Source organism: Vipera ursinii (assembly GCF_947247035.1).
Source record: "Vipera ursinii genome assembly, chromosome: 2".
NCBI classification, from domain to species: Eukaryota; Metazoa; Chordata; class Lepidosauria; order Squamata; family Viperidae; genus Vipera; species Vipera ursinii.
The window spans coordinates 125107494-125127483 of NC_139513.1; the positions used below are offsets into that span (position 1 = coordinate 125107494).

Sequence of the window (19990 nt, forward strand, 5' to 3'; positions counted from 1 at the left end):
TCCCAACCTATGGGACGCAGCTGCGAGGCCACGCGAATAGATGGGTGGGGGGTGTACGTGCGTGTGCACTCATCCCCCCCTCATGCCACCGTTGCTGCAAGTGTGTGGGCAGCGGCAGCACCACTAGTATTGCGTGGATGGTGGCAGGTGGCCTGTGGCATAATCCTTGCGTGGGGTGGCAGCGGCACAATCCTCGTTCTGGGAGCGGCATCACTGTGGGCTGCGGCGTGATTCTTGTGCGGTGGCAGTGGCATGAGCCTTGCACCAGGGGCAGCATCGTTGTGGGCCACAGCACAAGCTTCGCACAGGTCACGCTGCAGGTCGTGGTGTGAGCCTCACATGGGGGCGGCAGTGCAAGCCTCGTGCTGGGGGTGGCATCACTGTGGACCACATCATGATCCTCACGCTGGTGGTAGCATCGCCACGAGCCTGGAGGCAGCGGTGCCACAAGCTTCACAGGCACCGCCGTTGCCGAGAGCCTTGCATGCATGCTCGCAGCCCCATTTGCGTGGAGCGCATGCTTACAGCCTGTTTGTACATGCACGCACACGTGGCCACATTCATGTTTGTGCATACACGTATAATGCGCCTGTACCTCCCTCTCCCACTGGGCCACCAAAAGAAAAATGTTGGAGACCCCCAATTTAATGGATTATTCTGCCTAAGATGGGCCTATTACTCATGGTTTCCTAGTTTCTAACCTGGTGCTTTAACCACTACACCAAATTAGCTGTTTGGAAATAAGGCACTTTAAATTGTACTGATTTTAAATTGTTCCAGTAAGAATAAGCATAATTCCTGAGATCCCTTTTGTAATTTTGCAGTTGTGTTAAACTGAGGGAAGTGCTGAGTGTTGTGCACAGTATGGAGCTCTGGGAAGCACACAAAAAACCAGAGAAGGAAATATTAAAAAGGCAGAATATTATATTTCCCCAAAGGAACTTAAAAGGCAGAAAAACACGCCCAGTTTTTCTTAATAGCCCCAAGCAGAAACTAAGCAGGTGAGCTCTGTAGAAATGCGGGTTTGATAATCCTATTCAGAAAGACTGAGGCCCCATTCATGAGCAAATACTACCTGCAGAAACCCATTCAAGACAGGATCTTTCGAAATCCCTTGCAGCAAAATTGATAGCTAACAATAGCAGAGTGATAGAATTAGAACCAGCAACCCCTCACCCATCCAACCCAAGACACAACCATCAGCCACAGCCATAGGAAAGCGGAACATGACATTTAGGACATAATAGGATTAACCCACCACCATCAGAATGCAAAAAAAGCACACTCAGACTCAGGTCAATGTACATGACACAGGAAATACAAAGCCACAGGAACAGGAACAACTCCAAACACAAAAGCCCAAGAAGATATAAAAACCCACTACTCCCAGCAGCATGTGGTCAGCTGCTCTAGAGCCATATGTCTTGTGGTTCTGTGTTTCAACAAACTACAACCTTCTTTCTAAAGCAGTCTCCATTTTGTTTACTCCCAGCTTGGACTAGACCCTGATGAAGATTTTTCTTTCAACAGAGCCTTATGTACTATTAAACTGCATTGGTGGATTATTAATTGCCACCACTCAGATAACTGGTAATTCCAACTTTGGATAGGGAAGGGAACATCAAGAACATGGGAGAAATACTGAAAAAAGATGGGAGGGGGAAATTTAAAGCCATTGACGCTGGGGCTATGGAGGAGAAGAGGATCCTCCAGTGATTTGCCTGCATTCTTCCATTCAAATATTCTGAACTATTAAGTGGTTAAGAGGCCCTGCAGGAATTTTGGTTGCCCTTTAGTAGAAACAAAGTGTATGCCACCCAAAGACAGGCTGTTTTCATTTTCTTTGATAATACTGTTTATTGTCCGGAGACTCAAGTGTCCACATACGAATTATACAAAGCGTCAGAGACATGCCCAGTCTGCTTGTCTATTCAACAACTTTCATGTGTTCCCAGCACAAGAAAATCTCAGCTTTCAGAATACAACAACAAAAACAACCCACCCCATATTATTCTACCCACCAATCTTCCCACCCCAGCTGCTCCCCAAAAAGCTTTAAATTACCGCAGCAAGTTACTTATTTTTTCATACTCACTAAGCAAAGATTTGAAAATAATGTAAACTCTTTTATTATTTTTTAAATATTTTTGAATTGCTGGCATGGAGGGGAAACTGTTCTGTTATGGGTGCTTCAGGGAAAGTTATGCGTGACACTAAAACTCTCAGCTATAAATTAAGCCAATTGAGAAGTCTTTTATACTGTTTTTCCATAAATAGGTCTTTTGCAGGGATTGTTTTTTCACACTGCTACTTAAATGGCCAACTTAGTTTGCTTGCTGGCAAGCCGGGAGCTGTAGTTTGGCTAGCAAGAAGCAGTCACGTGGTTTGGCTAGCAAGAAGCAGTCACGTGTTGCTGCCACCCTCCAGTCTCTGTAAAAGACTTACACATGCTGCAGGAGAAGCCAGAGGAGAAGACAGGAACAGAATATTGCTTCCACTGGCATTCCAGGATGAACGAAGGAACATTGTCCTCTGTACATTTTGACATTCTTCCCCACTGTATGTTAAAAGCTTCCAACGCAGAACCCCTTTACAAAGTAATAAGTGCAAATCTAACAGCTAAACAAGGACATTAAAAGAACATAATAGAGGAATGATACAACTGATTGCAGATCAAACAAACTGAAACAAAATTAAAAATCAAAAAGTATCAACAGAGAGAAAGGTAAATGTCACATAGGATATAACCGTACAGAAGTAAAACAGGAGTCTTATACTGGATTGAACAGATTCTTTTTTTTCTTTTGCTTGTTTTAAAAATATATTGAAAACAACAGACTGGCCCAGTATGACATCTTAAATTCTACCTTGATGAACAGCATGAAAAGGCCACAGGGGGCAGGCCTGGCTAAGAATAAGTGTAAGTATCCTTCAGATCTAGGTCTGAGAATTTTAAAAACGGGGGGGGGGGGGGGGGGGGGCTCACAGAGCTTGGGGAAACCCAGGAAAGAAAGGACTAGCTCAGAAGGGGGAATGGAAAGGCTGAACTGAATAATGCTCCTTTTCAGACAGTGGAGGGTTTTGTCATTATTCCAAAGGAGCATTTACAATCACAGTTTATAAAGAAGTGTGTATCACTGGCCAACTCTCCTAATCACATATTTGGGAAGAGAACATAAATGTTTGCCATCTGCAGAATTCTTGTGGCAAAAATTAGTTTCTCCATCAAACAAATCGGAGGGCTTGGAGCTGTGGTCTGATTAAAAAATCATTCTGTGCCAGGAACTTTGGAGGAGGAGAAGCAAGAGAAAAATGACAATTCCTCGGTCTACAAAGTTCCAATATCCTAGTAGGAATAGCAAACTTTACAACTGGCTAAGAGAGACTGTGACATCAGAATTACATTAATGGCACTAATATGAAAAAGGTGGATAAAGTATATGGAGTAAGTCCATATCCTGAAACCCTTTTTTAAACTGAAATTTGACAACTCCAGATGCAAAGCTAAAAGCTGCGTATATCTCTTGTATGTCTTCCAGGCTATACATATTAACTAATTTTGTAACATGGTTAACCTTCCCACTTTCAATTTTTGCCCCTGAAAGAAGATACTGTCTCCCTCGGATAGTCAATTTTCAAAGGGTTGCTTAGTCCTTGGAAGATAACAAAACTCTCTGCAAAAGGATGCCCTGACTGATGACACCACCACCACTTTTCAGGGAGCCCCCAAATGCATGTTTAATCTCAGCCCACCACATGTGTCTCTGTAGATGTGGCTAAAAGAAAGGAATGACTCTAAAGCAGTAAGTGTGGAATAATTTCATATGTGGAAAGAAGAGGGGTTTTGACCCAGGCAGAAGGTGGGAGAGTGGGAAAGAGAGGGTTTATGTGCTTTCTTCACAAGGAGGGATGTCTTCTCAAGACAATAAGAACCTGGTAGGCCTGCTACCCAGAATCAGAGACAACACCTCTCAGCCAATCATACTTTGATACTGCCTTCCTCCATTACACCTTGACATGTTGCTGCTGAAATCCATAGAGTAAGAAGACACTCACTGGAAAAGCATAGGAGAAGAAGCAGAAGAAGAAATGTATGAATGGCCTCAGCATCCCTTTCCTTAGCACTCTCCGCCCACCACTATTGGCCTGCCCATGAGATTTTATTTTCATGCTGTTTCCAGGAAGTGATGTCAAATGTGGACCGATCTAATTCCTTGCAAGCCATGCTGCCAGTGCCAAAGGAACTCAAGGATCCTCAATGTCAAGGAACTCCTGTTTAGGGGGAGCCACTCCACGGTACCACGCACAGGAACCATCACTCCGCTTAATGCAGGCATAGTGTTTTGCCTGCCGCCCATTGATGTTCTTCTCTGTCACCCAGTCAGTCCACAGACACTCATCCTGAGCAGAGACATAGCAGGGGATAAAGGGGCAGCGGGAAATCTGCAGAGAGAGAAAAAAACCAATATTCCATGATTTCCTACCATTATGATTGAAGATCTGATTAACCCTGCTGGAGTCTATTTGTTATGGATGAGAGAGAGAGCAGGAATTCTGTCTAGTAATCTGTTCATTATTCACCAGTAGTAGTCCAGGCAACCCTACCTGTTTGCAATTCTGGAAGCAAGTTAAATCTGTTTCATGTTAGCTTGCCTTCTGAATTTGATTCTGATTTTTGGTACCATGGCCCTTTTTTTTGTTTTGAGGCTGTACATTACCCAGATCTTTGGGGATTGGGGTGGGTTAGGATTTCTTCAATTGAATAAATACTTTATTCTGTCAGCACCTCCAAGAAGGTAAAGCAAAAAGCAAACAGGAGCCATTCTCCTCCTTGCAGAAGGTCCAAAGTTCAAAGGGTTCAGGCCAGGTTACAAAATTAAGATGACACTGACTACACTCTTAGAAGACCTGTGGCAGGAACCAGATGAGGGCATTGTGACCATCCTTGCTCTTCTTGACCTATCAGCAGCTTTCAATATTATCGATCATGGTATCCTTCTGGACTGGATTTGTGAATTGGATGGGGCAGTACTGTGTTGAGCTGGTTCTACTTCTGGGATCAATTCTAGTTGGGGTTGATGGGGAGGTATTCAGCCAACCTCTACTTTGGGGGTTACCCCAGGCTCAGTTCTCTCCTATTTAACATCTACATGAGGTCCTAGGTGAGGTGATCATTAGGGATTGGGATTGGGATTGGGCAGCTTTATAGCTTCATGCTGAGCTGCCTGAACGATGCCATGGATGTCCTGTCCCCAGTGCATGGAGACGAAGGGGTCAGGATGGAGTGCAATCAGCTTTGTCTCAACCCAAGCAAGACTGAATGGCATTAAGTATTTGGGCCTTCTGAAGAAAAAAGTTTTCCCACTACTGGCCCTGGTGGCATTGCCTGTGCACAATCTGGGGGGATCTTCTGGAACTTATGGCTCCTGCTACAAGAGCAGCTAGCAACTGTGGCCAGAAGGACCTTCGCACACCTTAGGGTTGTGAGACAATTGCACCTGTGCCTTAATTGGGAGGCTTTGTTTAGTCGCTTATGCCTCATGACTTCTTGTCTGGATTGCTGTAATGCGCTTTTACAGGGGCCTGCCCTTCAGCATTCAGAAGCTAAAACTGAATGTGACTGCATGAGTAGCAAAAAGTGTTGGATGCTTGACACACGTTAACAATGGCAATGTGAGTGACACTGGCTGCCAGTGTGCTTCCAGTTACAATTCCAGGTCTTGGTTATCACCTTTAAAGCCCTTCATGGTTTGGGACTTGGCCTGGGGTATTGAGTGACTTAGGGACTCGGTTTCTTGACTGTATTAACATCCATGACAATAGTCCCACTCAATAATCATATATATTTACCGGTATTTTGTATTGTTTTTTATAATTATAATTTTATAATGTAAGGCATCCCAAAATCACTTGTTGAAATGGGCAGCTATAGAAATCAATCAAACAAATAAATAAGTAAACAAATTTGGATTTACCTTGCATTCACAGCCCATCTGGTACCGCTGGTTGAGACTCTTCTTTTGGGTGGCACTGAGGGAATCCCAAGGAACAATGAAGTCACACAGGATGATATGCATCCTGCCATTACCCTCCGATTTCCCTGAGAGAACAAAGCAATTATGAATAGCAGCCTGCAAGCCAGAGGACACTTTCCTGATTAATTCCAGAGTTAACTTATGCAGTGGTCACCCTCTTAATTTGATTGGGAAACCTAGATTGTAAATAAAATGTTAAAACAAAGTTTGATTTTTAAATAATCACACTCTAGTAGCAAGTTGCCAAAGGTATGTGATCACCAAATTTGAAGATTCATTTCTTGTACAAAGCTCATTGTCAGAAATATTTTGCGTATTTTGAGTGATACAGGACTGGTAAAAAGCAGATTTGGGGTTTTTTCTTTGTCTTTCATAACTCTATTTCATTGGCTTTCTATTTCTGACACCTTTTCTGGACTTTGCAAATTTATTATTCTTTACCCGCAATGAGATATTCCTTTTTGCCACCAACATCCAGTGTCACTCCACACACTGCTGAGGAGGGAGCTGTGAAGATGAATTCAATGTCCTGTTCTGGCCCTTTAAACATCTGAAAGGAAAGAAGCAAATGAGGCCAAGAGTAGCAACCATGCCAGTTAATATTTTTTTAAAAAAAAGTAAGATAGAGCACACCCTTTAGAGATCTTTACGTGCACAAGCCCTTCCTCTTGCTAATCATCATGTCAGACATGTTTCTAGTGCAACCTTTTCAAACTGGTACCCTCCAGGTGTGCTGGTCTCATTCCAGAAATCCTAGCTAGAAACTGTAGGAGTGGCGACCTAGCACATTTGGAGAACATCAAGATGGGGAAGCAAATTCTAGTGTTTCCAACATTATTCCAAGTTCTTTCCCAAACACAATCCAAAGACAGGGACCAATGTTTTCACAATTTTCTTTAATTATTTGACAGGCATGTATATTTTTCCTATCAATTTTCCCTCTTGACTGATTGATTGATTTCTCCATCAATCACTATGCCAATAAAGTGTTGCCACCTACCGTATTTATTTTTAAAACGCCATCCATTAACCATTGTTACAACAAGGGGATTCAGAGATTGTATCAAGCCATACATTGTGATTTAGAAACTAAAGTTATGGTTAATGTGGTATGTGAATTCTATCATTCGGCATGTGATCTTATATCCAACTGATCTTCATTTGAGAAATGTCAACTTTATATTTAGGGATTTTTTTTTAAAAAACTATAAAATAGATCATTAATGAACCTGGCAAATGGGATGTTGTACTGAGACCTATGATCAGGTTATTTTAGAGTAGAGCTTTAATGTATGGAAAAGGAGCATTTGCTTCCAACAGCTTCTCCAGCAGAGGGAGAAGCTTTTACAGATGACATACAGGGAAACCAAATATTAATAGGCCAACTCCAAAGAAATTCCAGAAACAGGAAACCAAAACTGCTCTTAAAGGCTGATTCTTCTGCTCTTCTTTCATTAAATCAGTGTAGGAATAAAATGCCAATTGGATCTAACTCTACCATGTGCCAAACTCTTAATTTCTTTGCTTTTGAGGGGGTTTTCAGTGTTTTTGCACTATCAGCTAAGACTAGGAGGCTTTTCTTCCCCTTCCTTTTTCTTATTCTTTTGTTAGCCTAAGTATTCCCAACTGGTAAATTAAAAATATTTTAATAGTTCTAGACAAGGCAGCTGGAAATCTGAAATGAAAACAAAACACAGAAAATGTCTAGCGCTAACATAACAGGTTTATAGGTTCTCTGCAGTTTCACTCTGAATTGTTGTTCCTCTTCTTTGTGTGTATGTACAAGGCAGATACACAGGCAGCCCCCAGGTTCAGAAAGTAAGGAATGTCTTCAAGTACAAACAGACTGCCTATTGCTAAAAATGGTGGACAGTGTTCTCGTTCCTTGAGCTGATGAAATGCTGAAGCCATACAACGCTTTCAGGAACCACTGAAGCAGTACATTTTTAATATATAAGCCTGTTTTCAAACCTTTTTCAGCAGTTCCTGAAAGCATTTTGCAGCTTCAGCAGTTCATCAGCTCAAGGAAGGACAATGTCATCCACTTTTTTTAGGAACAGGCTGTCCGTTTTTAAGCACAAGTTCCGACTTCCATACAAATTTGAGTTAAAGATGGCATTAGGAACAGAAGTCAGTCTTAACCTAGGGACTGCCTGTATACACTTAGCCGAAGCTATGGATTTCATATAGCTGTTTGTTACCTTTATCTGCTTGATCTCATACTGGATGTGTTTGATGGGGTTTCCATAGATATCATTCCCAGAGTCCACCTCTTTTTCAGAGACAGCCTTTGCTCTGATCACTGAAATACAAAGAGACAAAAGAAATTGGAAAGATGTAGTGCCAGTGATGAATCCAACCATTCCAAAGCAGACTACAAATAACATAACCGTGAATCTCGCTCTTCTTCTTTCCCCTCATAGTACTTGGCAGCTATTCTCACAAGCAAAACCTGGGGTTATTAATCCTAGGGAGAGTTTCTGTTGCATGCTGCTAACCAAAAGCCTTTTGCCCTTTACTGCTGTTTCCTTTCTGCAGCTCTTTGATTATAGACTCTTTCAAGCTTGCAACAATATTTGAAATGCCACCTTGTTCTATTTATTTCAGAGATAAGGATAATGTCTGCATTATCTGCAAGCAGCCTCCAGGACAAAGAAGATTACTTTAACTAAAATGTGCTGCTGTAAGAATACTGATACAAGAAACAGAGGTTAATAGCTTTTCTTGTCAAATGGATTTGCTATTAAAACTCAGGTCTCTTCATCCATAATGAAGCTAAACACATTGAGACTTGACTTGGATGAAAATATTTTGCATTCAGACTCTTTGGACATAAAATCTTCAGGCTATTGTGGGTTTGGGGTGGGAGGTAGGAGAGGGTTTGATTTCAGTAAAGGGAAGAGGTGAAAAGCAGGAAAGAAGATACCTTTTATTCAAAGTCTACCAGGATAATCACACTAGGGCTGAGACCAAGCAAAACTGCACTCATTTCTACACTAGGACTAGCTTATCATGTCTTATTTGCTTAATCAAGGTTTGTTAAAACCACAATTTGCTGAGTTTTCACACGAAACTAAGCTATTAACAATCTCAGTTGTGCCTACCATGTTTCCCTGAAAGTAAGACCCGGTCTTATATTATTTTTGCCTCCAAAAGAGGCATTAGGTCTTACTTTCAGGTGGTGTCTTATATTTTCAGTCAGACCTTCCAACTTTGCGAGATCTTTTTTTCCCCCCGCAAGAAGTTGGAAGGTCTGACTGAACTTTTTTTAGTCTCACGAACTCCGTTTCCCTGAAGCAGGAGAGAAACGAACCAGAGCTGAAAAGAAGGTTAGTGAGGAATTTTTTTTTGCTTTCGGGAAGAGGGAGGAACTGGGTGATGATGTGCCTGTGCCAAGCTCTATAGCAGCGCCGGGAGGAGAAGCGGCAAGAAACGGGGCTGCCAAGCCACGGGAGAATTGGTGGAGAAGGATGTGGCGGCTGCTGCCAGGCAGGTGTTCTATGTGGTGGAACATGAAGAAAGCCACTGCAGCGGCGCACAGCAGCAGTGGAGCCTTTCACCGTCATTCCCCCTGGCTCTGAAATGGTGGAGGGGACCAGGGCTACCCCACCCAGCCTCCGTGCAGTAGCATGGCAGTCCGGCTCGGGAGGGGAGTAAAAGGGAGCAAAGAATGGCCTGGCTGGGGGGGGGGCGGGCGCTGAAGGAAATGGGTACGGGGCGCAGCTCCACCCCATCCCCCACCTGCCTTGCCTTGATGTGGCAGCAGTGGTGCGATGTGCCGCGCGGCCTCCTGCCCCATTGTGGCAGCCAGTGGGACAGAGTGGGCGGAGTCCTAATTAAGGCTTATTTTTGGAGGACTTATATTAGGCCTACCCCCACAAATCAACGTAGGTCTTTTTTTCAGGGTATGGTTTATTTTCAGGGAAACACAGTAGCAAGCATGGCCTGAAATCAGCTTGAAATCTCCTGATAATAGTAACAGGTAGTCCTCAATTTACAACCACAACTGAGCGCAAAATTTCCATTGCTAAACAAGAGAGTTTTTAAGTGAATCATGTCCCATTTTATGACCTTTCTGTCATGGTTGTTAACCAAATCACTACAGTCGTTAAATGAATCATGTGGTCATTAAGCAAATCGGGCTTCCCCCATTAACTTTGCTTATCAGATGCCCCTTAGGAAGATTACAAATGACAACCCCAGGATCCTGGGGCACTGCAACCATCATAAATATATGCCAAGCACCCGAAATTTGATCACATGACTGTGGAGATGCTGCAATGATGATAAGTGAGAATAGGTAAAAAGTCATTTTTTTCAATGCTGCTGTAACTTTGAATGGTCATTAAATGGATGGTTGTTATGTCAAGGACTACCTGTAATTCCTGATTTTAAACTGCCTAACAGTTCCAACAACTAATCCAGCTTGTTTCTTGTTTCATCTAAACTATCGAGAAACCTTGAGTTAACAAAAAATTGGCTTTTTGTGTGAAAGGACTGTGATCCCAGTTTAGCTCAGCTGCAGAAAACCAAATGCTAAACTCAGAATTCACTCAAAGGCATCTTACTTATTTTAAGCTACCGGTAAATGTTGTACCTGGTTACAGTGAGCCTTAGAACTGAACAACATAAAACACTGATGAGATTTACCACTGCTGAAATCTGTCTCAGCCCACCTATGGTTCATAATAGAAACTTTTTTTTGGCTTTGCGTTAAAGTAGTATTATTTGATTTATAAGCTCAGCCACTCAGATCATAAAATAGCAAAACAATGGTCCAAGATGAAACCAAATCTTGCTGCGCAACATTGTAAGGGCAGTGACTGGCGGTTTTCCCTGGCTGAAATCTGAAAGCCACCAACTGCGTGAAAAGCTGTCATCAATTATTTATTTATTTATTTTTGGGACTTATATGCCGCCCTATCTCCCGAAGGACTCAGGGCGGCTAACAACAATAAAACACAATAATACAAATGTTTAAAAAGATTAAACTAACAAGCCTCAATGATAAAATGATAAAATATTAAAAATATTCTACTTAAAAATCCCTATCTTCAGTCCAGGTCAGCCTGATGGAAGAGAAATGTTTTAAGGCCGCGACGAAAGGACCGGAGATCCGGGGCCATCCGGAGCTCAAGGGGAAGTTGATTCCACAGGGCCGGTGCTCCCACAGAGAAGGCCCTCCCCCTGGGGGTCGCCAGCCGACATTGTCTAGCCAACGACACCCTGAGGAGGCCCTCCCTGTGTGAGCGCACCGGGCGATGGGAGGTCGTTCCTGGCAGCAGACGGTCCTGCAAATATCCCGGGCCTAAGCCATACAGAACATATTTCAGATGATCATTGCAAAGTACTTCAACTAATCATTTTTCCCTTGACCTTGTTTTCCCAAAGTCTGTTGACCTATCATCCTAACAATGGATAAATTATTATAGTTTCTCTGTGTTAACTGCAAAGTTGTGGCTGCCAATATTTGCATAGCTCAAATGCTGTCTCTGTGTAAGGATCCTTGGACCTGGAGTTGAAAATAGGAGGTTAGGCCTGAGTGAATGCTGTAAAATGCTGTCAGGTAGACAGTGGCCTAGTGGTTAAGTCTCTGCACTTGTCAACTAGAAGCTTGGCAAGTTTGAGACCCAAGTACCTTGTGACAGAGTGAGCTCCTCTTCTTGCCCCAGCTCCTGCCAACCTAGCAGTCTGAAAGCATGCAAATACAGTGGGAGGGTATAGTCATGCCAGCCACATGACCACGGAAACGCCTTTAGACAATGCTGGCTCCTTCAGCTAAGAAACGGAGATGAGCACTGCCCCCTAGAGTCAGACATGACTGTACAGGGGAAATCTTTACACACACACACCCTAAACATAAACATGCTTCAAAACTACTGATAATTTATCTATTGACCACTAGGTGGCATGAAATAACTAGTTTTTTCTGTATGTCCCAGTGCAGAGATGTTCAATCCTACCTATGAGCTTTATGCTGTATGCTTAGGCCATATACATACCAGGAAACGTTCCATGATGGAATTGATTTTTTTAAAAGAACACTCCATGTGTAGAGGAACTGAGAAACCAAGGCCATTGAGAAGAGAATTCCCAATTGCTCAAACTACATAAGTGAAAGAGGAGAGCCCTTTCAACCATCCTTTCAATTATAGACATTAAATTAGGGATAGGCTGGTCAATTTCTGGACTTCAGCACCCTCTAAATTGTTTTTTCTCAAACTTGGCAACTTTAAGACGTGTGGACATAAAACTCACAGAATTCTCCATCCGGCACGAATTCTGAGAGTTGAAGTATGAGATTGCCAAGTTGGAGAAATATTGCTCTAAATCAAGTAACCAATCACCAGGTTTAAAAGGTCGGGGGGAGGAAACAGCTGCATTTCAAGAATCCCTGGAAGCCAAAATAGTACTGCAGAACATCCAAGCCCAGTGACCTGATGGAAAGGGGTGGTCCACAGCTGGTCCAGTGGGTCATCTGTAGTTCAACAGATCACTGGCCCCAATCATAATCATATTATCTCAAGCCTCCTTCTCCAGAGGGCATGGATTCTCCATACAAATTTGAATCAGCTTTGGCTTGTCTCAACAACAGAATGCCTAAAAAAGACATTTCCTCAGCAAATGGTAAGTGGGGCACCTTTGAACCACAGTAAAGGTGGTTATGTGAATCAGTCTTTCCACACATTAACCGCTAATAGACTAACCACTAACCACAGACTGAAGACCATATACGTAGAAGCTAATCAGGTATACCACACCTAATCCATAAAAAGCATGTCAACATAGAAATACTGTATGTTGCATAATACTTAGAATTGTTTGAGATAAAAGCTCTTCCCCTTACTTCTCTGCTGTAAATGAAGGTTAACAGTTGAGGCTTCTTCTTTAGCGTCTCTGGCCAGACTTTTTGGGGGCGGGGGCTTAATTTATCAAAACCATCCACTTTTAGCTTTTCTATAATTTTCATTTGCAATTGTAAGGGAGAGAGGTTTTAAAATGAAATCATAGGTTTCAGAAGCAGAACTACAGATCACTGTGGTAGTGCTTCTGTAGAAAATAAGAACACATTATAACAAACATGTCAAACACAAGGCCCGGGGGCCAGATCCGGCCCGCGAAGTGGTTTCATGCAGCCCGCGAAGCCATCCTGGAAACAGTGAGGGAACGGCCCCCACTGCCTTGGCCCTGGCCCAGAGACCTTCCTCCTGCCAGAGACCCTCAGATCTGTCCCACTCCTGCCCAGGCCCCCATAGGCACCCTTGATGCGAACAATGTAGAGGTGGCCATGCCCACCCAGTAGGCCATACGCACTTTAGCCACGCCCACCCAGTAGGCCATGCCCACCCAGGCCACACCCACCCGGCCCCCGGAGGGCAACCGCAATGCTGATGAGGCCCTCAATGAAATTGAGTTTGACACCCCTGCATTATAATATTGTTAAGTTTTCAGTTTCATCAGTAGGAACTCACAAAATCCTATAGTGACAAATTCCACTATTAAACTGTTCAACATGCTAAGCCTGGTGTTTTTCAGACACATGCTTCTAACCAGTTTAATTAGGCCTACATTCCAGAAAAGCAGTTATGTGAACTTATTGCAGGCAACAAAAACAACAGAGACTTTTGGCATCATAAATACCATTTCAGCTTTCATGAAGTCAGTCTGCTTTTCAAATATGCTGCCACAATATATTGGTTAGTCTTCAATATACCACAGAACTTTGCTATTTTTACTGGATATATAAAAGGTTTTTTTGTATGTGTGTGTGTGTCTTAAGCCTGACAAATTTTCCATGCGCTGTTAAAAACAGTACAAAACTGACTCAGCATTCCCACTTAGAAATAAATTTCCCATATATAGCTGTTTTATTGAAAACTAAATCTTTGGTCCAGCTAGGGTAGTAATGATTCAATGTGCACATTCCACCAAGCCAAAAGGTGGTTTGGTTTTGGTTTAGTGTTGTGTGAATCTAGCCTTCTGATTTGTCAACCACAGTTATGATGATTTAATGCAATATGTGAACCCCAGCTAATTATTGTTGAAATCCAACCACAACACAAGATGTGAAGCCAACCACTGTCTACCTTTAACTGAAGTGATTCTCCAGAGTTTTATGCAGGAATCATTTCCAGCTCCTTCATTCATGATAGGAAATATCACATATTGAATGTGGCTGACATAGACACAAAATATATACCTATAACTGGGCAATAATTCATTTTCACTGCAATTGCCCAGAAAATTCTAACACAGTTCTAATTAGGCAATTTGCGATTTCCAAAATTTACCCTTAGTATTATGCTTGGGCTATCAGTTCTGGCTTACTTCATCTGATTAAGCCTTGGCATTGCAGGTTGCTCCTATGTATTGGCAACGATGCTTAGTATAGTTGTCAACATTCAAAAATATCTGCTTTGCTCTCCCTTGCTGATACACTGGTGAAAAAGTGGTGTCCAAAGTGAAGAAAGGTGATATGTATGTAAGGAACTCAGGCAACCAAGAGGTTGTGTAGAGGGCACACAACAGAAGGCAAAGGGCTGCAAAGAGCAGAGCAGAGATCATGTGAATACTTGTCAACAATCCCCAAACACACTTCTTCCCTCCCCACCAAAAGCAGGCCATCTAAAGTTGCTTCCAAGAGAATACACAGATGACAAAGCATTACAGATTTTAGACACCTTCATATGGGACAGGGTTGATTTAAGGAGGAAAATTTTAAAAATTTAAGCAGTTTAAAAAGCTTAAAAATTTAAGGAGGAAAAAACACATCAAATTTGCAGATGACACCAAGCTGGCAGGAATAGCCAACACTCAGGAAGATAAGATACAGGAGGATCTGGACAAAATGAAAATCAATGGTGAAAAAAGTAAGGTTCTACATTTAGGCAAGAAAAACCAAATGTACAGGTATAGTATAGGGGGTACCTTGCTCAATAGGAGTAACTGTGAGAGGGATCTCGGAGTCCTAGTAGACAAACACTTAAATATGAGCCAGCAGTGTGCTGCAGCTGCCAAAAAAGCCAACACAGTGCTAGGCTGCATTAACAAAGGGATAGAATCAAGATCACGTGAAGTATTAATACCACTTTACAATGCCTTGGTAAGGCCACACTTGGAATACTGCATCCAGTTTTGTAAAAAAAAAGATGTTGAGACTCTAGAAAGAGTACAGAGAAGAGCAACAAAGATGATTAGGGGACTGGAGGCTAAAACATATATAAGGAACGGTTGCTGGAATTGGGTATGTCTAGTTTAATGAAGAGAAGGACGAGGGGGGACATGAAAGCAGTGTTCCAATATCTCAGGGGCTGCCACAAAGAAGAGGGAGTCAAGCTATTCTCCAAAGCACCTGACGGCAGGACAAGAAGCAACGGATGGAAACTAATCAAGGAGAGAAGCAACCTAGAACTAAGGAGAAACTTCCTGACAGTTAGAACAATTAACCAATGGAACAACCTGCCTCCAGAAGCGGTGAATGCTCCAACACTGGAAGTTTTTAAGAAAAGACTGGACAGCCATTTGTCCGAAATGGTATATAGGGCTTCCTGCCTAAGCAGGGGATTGGGCTAGATGACCTTCAAGGTTCCTTCCAACTTTACTATCATTATTATTATTATTATTATTATTATTATTATTATTATTATTATTATTATTATTATTATTTTAAAACCAGTACATCAAATTCTTGGGTTACATCTACTCCTGTCTAAGGTAGTAACACAAGCTATTTTGTAGGTTAGAGAATCTGCATGACATACTGCTCCATATCCCCACGATCCAATTAGGTACATATTCTCAAACCTCGACACATATAATGGACAAAAGGCAACTGAGATGAGGAATATTTCATTTGCTTATAGCTTCTGACAACATTTTCTCAAGTGTAAGTACAAGGGTAATTTTTTAAAACCATAATTTGCTTTAGTTTTAGTAAAATCCTTGGTGACTACGTACTTGGAATCTATTTGTGGTCTAAAATGCAACTTGTAGGCTTCCTGTTGGTCACTCAATGAATCACATCCACTGGATACTTTCCACATTAAAGACATTTATAAATAAGCTAGTACTTACATGCATGCATTGTCCTATTGAAAACATTATTTTATTAAACTGCTGAATTTGGAATTAAATTATCCCTTATAGCAGGATCTTGTAAATCAATCTCAGGTTGATAATTCTCAGTGGTTCCTTCTCCTTATTACTAGCTATGTGTTTCAAGCATTCTATAAGCAGGGAGGAAGGTGACTTTGATGGAAACGAGCACAATTCATTACCGGAACAACAACAAGGAGTGGCGGGGAAAGAAATCTCAAATCCACAAAAAAAAGCAAAAGGCTTAAACAGACACCTCTCCAATTTACAGGAGTATATTGAAGGGGGAGCACATACAGCACAATCAGACTTGAAGGATTTTGTTATTATAGCAATTCTTGATAAAAATAATTTTAGCCTTCCTTTGAAGTCTATTTCCTGGCCTGGTCAATCTGGTGGTATCACCTAAGAAAAACAAATATGCTTTCCAGTTTTAGGGCTCTAAGCAAAACACATCTGGTACAGCCATCATCAACTGTAGTTCAGAGCCCTACCTCCACCCCACCCCACCCCCCCACCCCAAAACTGCCTGTGGCCTGACTTGGATGCCTTTGGTCTGGCTGAGAGAACTGTGTGACAGCAGCTGAGTTTTTAGGCCTAGCTAATAGCTATGGCTCCAGGCTTTTCCACTCACGTGCCGCTGAATCACTGTCAAAAAATGCAACCTCGTAGAAAGATTTCTGTGCTGAACAGAGTGGCTTTGTAGAAGGGAATTTGCTGCTTTGGATTTTCTTAGCCATGTTCTGAGGGAGGAGGCTAGGAGGAAGGAGGCAGAATGAAATGGGAGAGAGGGCAGAGAGGAGTGAAGAGCATATATATTTGATCCCTATATACAGCGCATTCAGAAAGTATTCATATCCCTTTCACTTTTGTCAATTTTCTTATGCTATGGTCTGATTTTACAGTTATTGAAATTCTTTTTTTTCCTTATCTACACTCAGTATGCCATAAGGACAAAGTGAAAACAGAATTTTAGAAATGTCTGTAAATATATTAAAAAGAAAAAAAACTGAAATATCAGCATAAGTATTCAGACCCTTCACTCAGTACTTTGTTGAAGCACCTTTGGCAGCCTCGAGTCTTCTTCAGTATGACATGACAAGCTTTGCACACCTGGATTGGGGGATTTTCTGCCATTCTTCCTTGCAAATCCTTTCAAGCTCAGTCAGGGTAAATGGTGAAGGTCGGTGGACAGCCATTTTCAGGTCCTTCCAGAGATGTTCAATAGGTGTTGTGATTCAGGGTCAGCCTGTGGGTTTGGCAGTTGGGTCGGACGATTCAGAGGAGGAGGAGGGGGGTGTTGGAGAGCTTGCTGATGAGAGCCCTCAGCCAGGCCCCTCCCATCTGGTTACGACGCAGACCCAGCTGTGTGAGCCTGACAGTGTGGATGAAGATGACCCACAGCTGGCCCTGTTCAAGGACGCCCGATGCAGGAGGCAGTCAATCAGGAGTAAACAGAGGAAGGCAATGGGGCACCTCGGAAGGAGGCAGAGAGAAGCCACGCCCTGAACTGTTTAAAAGGGGAATGCGTGGGAGGGCTGGTTTGCTGAAGGCAACCGTTTGAATAGCTCCTGTTTCATGGTTCCTGTCTTGTTTTGCTCTGTTTGCTTTTGTGTCCATAAATTTGGCAGGCTTAGTTCCAGCCTCTTGCCTTCTTGTAAAGGGGTTGTCCCTGCCTTATCTGCAGGGCGGGTAGTAGGCTGGTACAGAACAATAGGGTTCAAATCAGGATTCTGGCTGAGCCACTCTAGGACATTCACAGGGTTGTCCCTAAGCCACTCCTGGGTCAATTTGGGTGTGTGCTTAGGATAGTTGTCATGTTGGAAAGTAAACCTTTGGCCCAGTCTGAGGTCCTGAGCACTGTGGAACAGATATCCATTGAGGATATCCCTTTATTTTGCTCCATTCAGCTTTCCCTCAATCCTGACCAGTCTCCCACTCCCCGTTGCTGAAAAACACCCCACAGCATGATGCTGCCACCACCATGCTTCACTGTTGGGATGATATTGGGCAGGTGATGAGCGGTGGCTGGTTTCCTCCTGACCTAATGTTTAGAATTGAAGCCAAACAGTTCATCATTGGTTTCATCAGACCAGAAAATCTTGTTCCTCACAGTCTGAGAGTCCTTTAGGTGCCTTTTTTGCAAACTCCAAGCGAGCTTTCATGTGTTTTGCACTAGGAGAGGCTTATGTCTAGCCACTCTGCCATAAACCCAGATCGGTGGAGGGCTGCAGTGATGGCTGTCCTTCTGGAACTCTGTCCCATCTCCACACAGGATCTCGAGCTCAGTCAAAGTGACCATTGGGTTCTTGGTCACCTCTCTTATTAAGGCCCTTCTTCCCGGTTGCTTAGTTTACCTGGGCAATCAGCTCTTGGAAGAGTCCTGGTTGTGTCAAACTTCTTCCATTTCAAAATTATGGAGGCAGCTGTGCTTTTAGGAACCTTCAGTGCAGCAGAAATTTTATTGTAGCCATCTCCAGATCTGGGCCTTGCAATAATCCTATCTCTGAACTCTGCAAGCAGTTTCTTTGGCCTCATGGCTTTTGCTCTGCTACAGCATGCATTGTCAGCTGTGAGGCCTTCTACAGAGAGGTGTGTGCCTTTCCAAATCATGCCCAATCAATTTAATTGACCGCAGGTGGATTCCAATCAAGGTGTAAAAACATGTCAAGAGAAATGTGAGACTCCTGAACTAAATTTCACATGTTGTTGCAAAAGGTCTGAATACTTACGCTAATGTGATATTTCAGTTTTTTCTTTTTAATAAATGTACAGACATTTCTAAAATTCTGTTTTCACATTGTCCTTATGGAGTACTGAGTGTAATTTCAACAACTGTAGCTGCAGCATAGCAAACCTGACAAAAGTGAAGGGGGTCCGAATACTTTCTGAATGCACTGTATACATTTTAATTTTCCTTTTGTGCCATCATAAGAAAAGATTCTTGGTTTTAAAGGGGTGGCGGTAGAGCCTTGGTGGAGCAGTGGACTAATGCCTCCTTAAGTAACACCAGCTGCCTGCAATTAGTGCAGGTTCGCATCCCACCAGGCTCAAGGTTGACTCAGCCTTCCATCCTTCCGAGGTAGGTAAAATGAGGACCCAGATTGTTGGGGGCAATAAGCTGACTTTGTAATAATGCCGCTTGGGAGTGTGTGTGTGAAAGCCCTAATAAGCAGGCATATACATAGAATGAAGGCTACTGCTAAGCTTGTAAGCCGCCCTGAGTCTTCGGAGAAGGGCGGGATATAAATGGAATTAAAATAAAAAAAAATTTAAAAAATGCTTGACTAAAAAGGCCTCTATTTTCCCTATGGCTCATTGTCTGCCAGCTAGATCATTATACGGTATATAATGACTTAGCAGGAAAATAGTACACAATTCACTTTGTTCTTAACAGGTGTAACAGTAGTTGCCATATTTCACTTACAAGCAGCTGCAATAAAGTCTTGCATATCTGGTTGGACTGACTCTTCAACAAATGACCTCAGGCTCACAAAACTCAACGCTTTTAGCACCTTGTAAAGATGGATCCCATCATTCTGCAGATCACATTTCAACCATCATAGCAGTAAAATCAAATGGATTGCCTTTGTGTGTGCTTTTGCTTGATTTCAAGTAGGTCTGTGTCTTGAATAAGAAAGAAATCAATTTAGCCCATTGGGAATGGAATTACTTAGCAACTTTAGTTTTTGTCACCATAGATACCCTGTGGGTAGGTGAGGTTACAGGTCAAATAATGCAAATACAGCAGCCAGCAGGCTACCCAATCCCATCTTAAGGAGCCCTTCATCATGTGGCAGAAATAATCCTTTATTGATCATCTATGTCTGATTTTGATGCAGCAGTGAAGGGACCGAGGC

At 42.6% G+C, this 19990-nt stretch overlaps 1 protein-coding gene across 1 annotated transcript in view; it reads right to left on the bottom strand.

Annotated features, from left to right (window-relative positions):
• Positions 1-1842: 1842 nt before the first annotated feature.
• Positions 1843-19990, bottom strand: part of TIMP2 (TIMP metallopeptidase inhibitor 2) — a 33697-nt gene continuing 15549 nt past the window's right edge. The window contains exons 2-5 of the mRNA XM_083354135.1: positions 8237-8337; positions 6477-6585; positions 5976-6100; positions 1843-4443 (exon numbers count right to left, since the gene is read on the bottom strand). Of these exons, the coding sequence (XP_083210261.1) occupies positions 4246-4443; positions 5976-6100; positions 6477-6585; positions 8237-8337 (533 nt within the window). The 3' untranslated portion in view covers positions 1843-4245. The remainder of the gene's footprint in view (positions 4444-5975; positions 6101-6476; positions 6586-8236; positions 8338-19990) is intronic.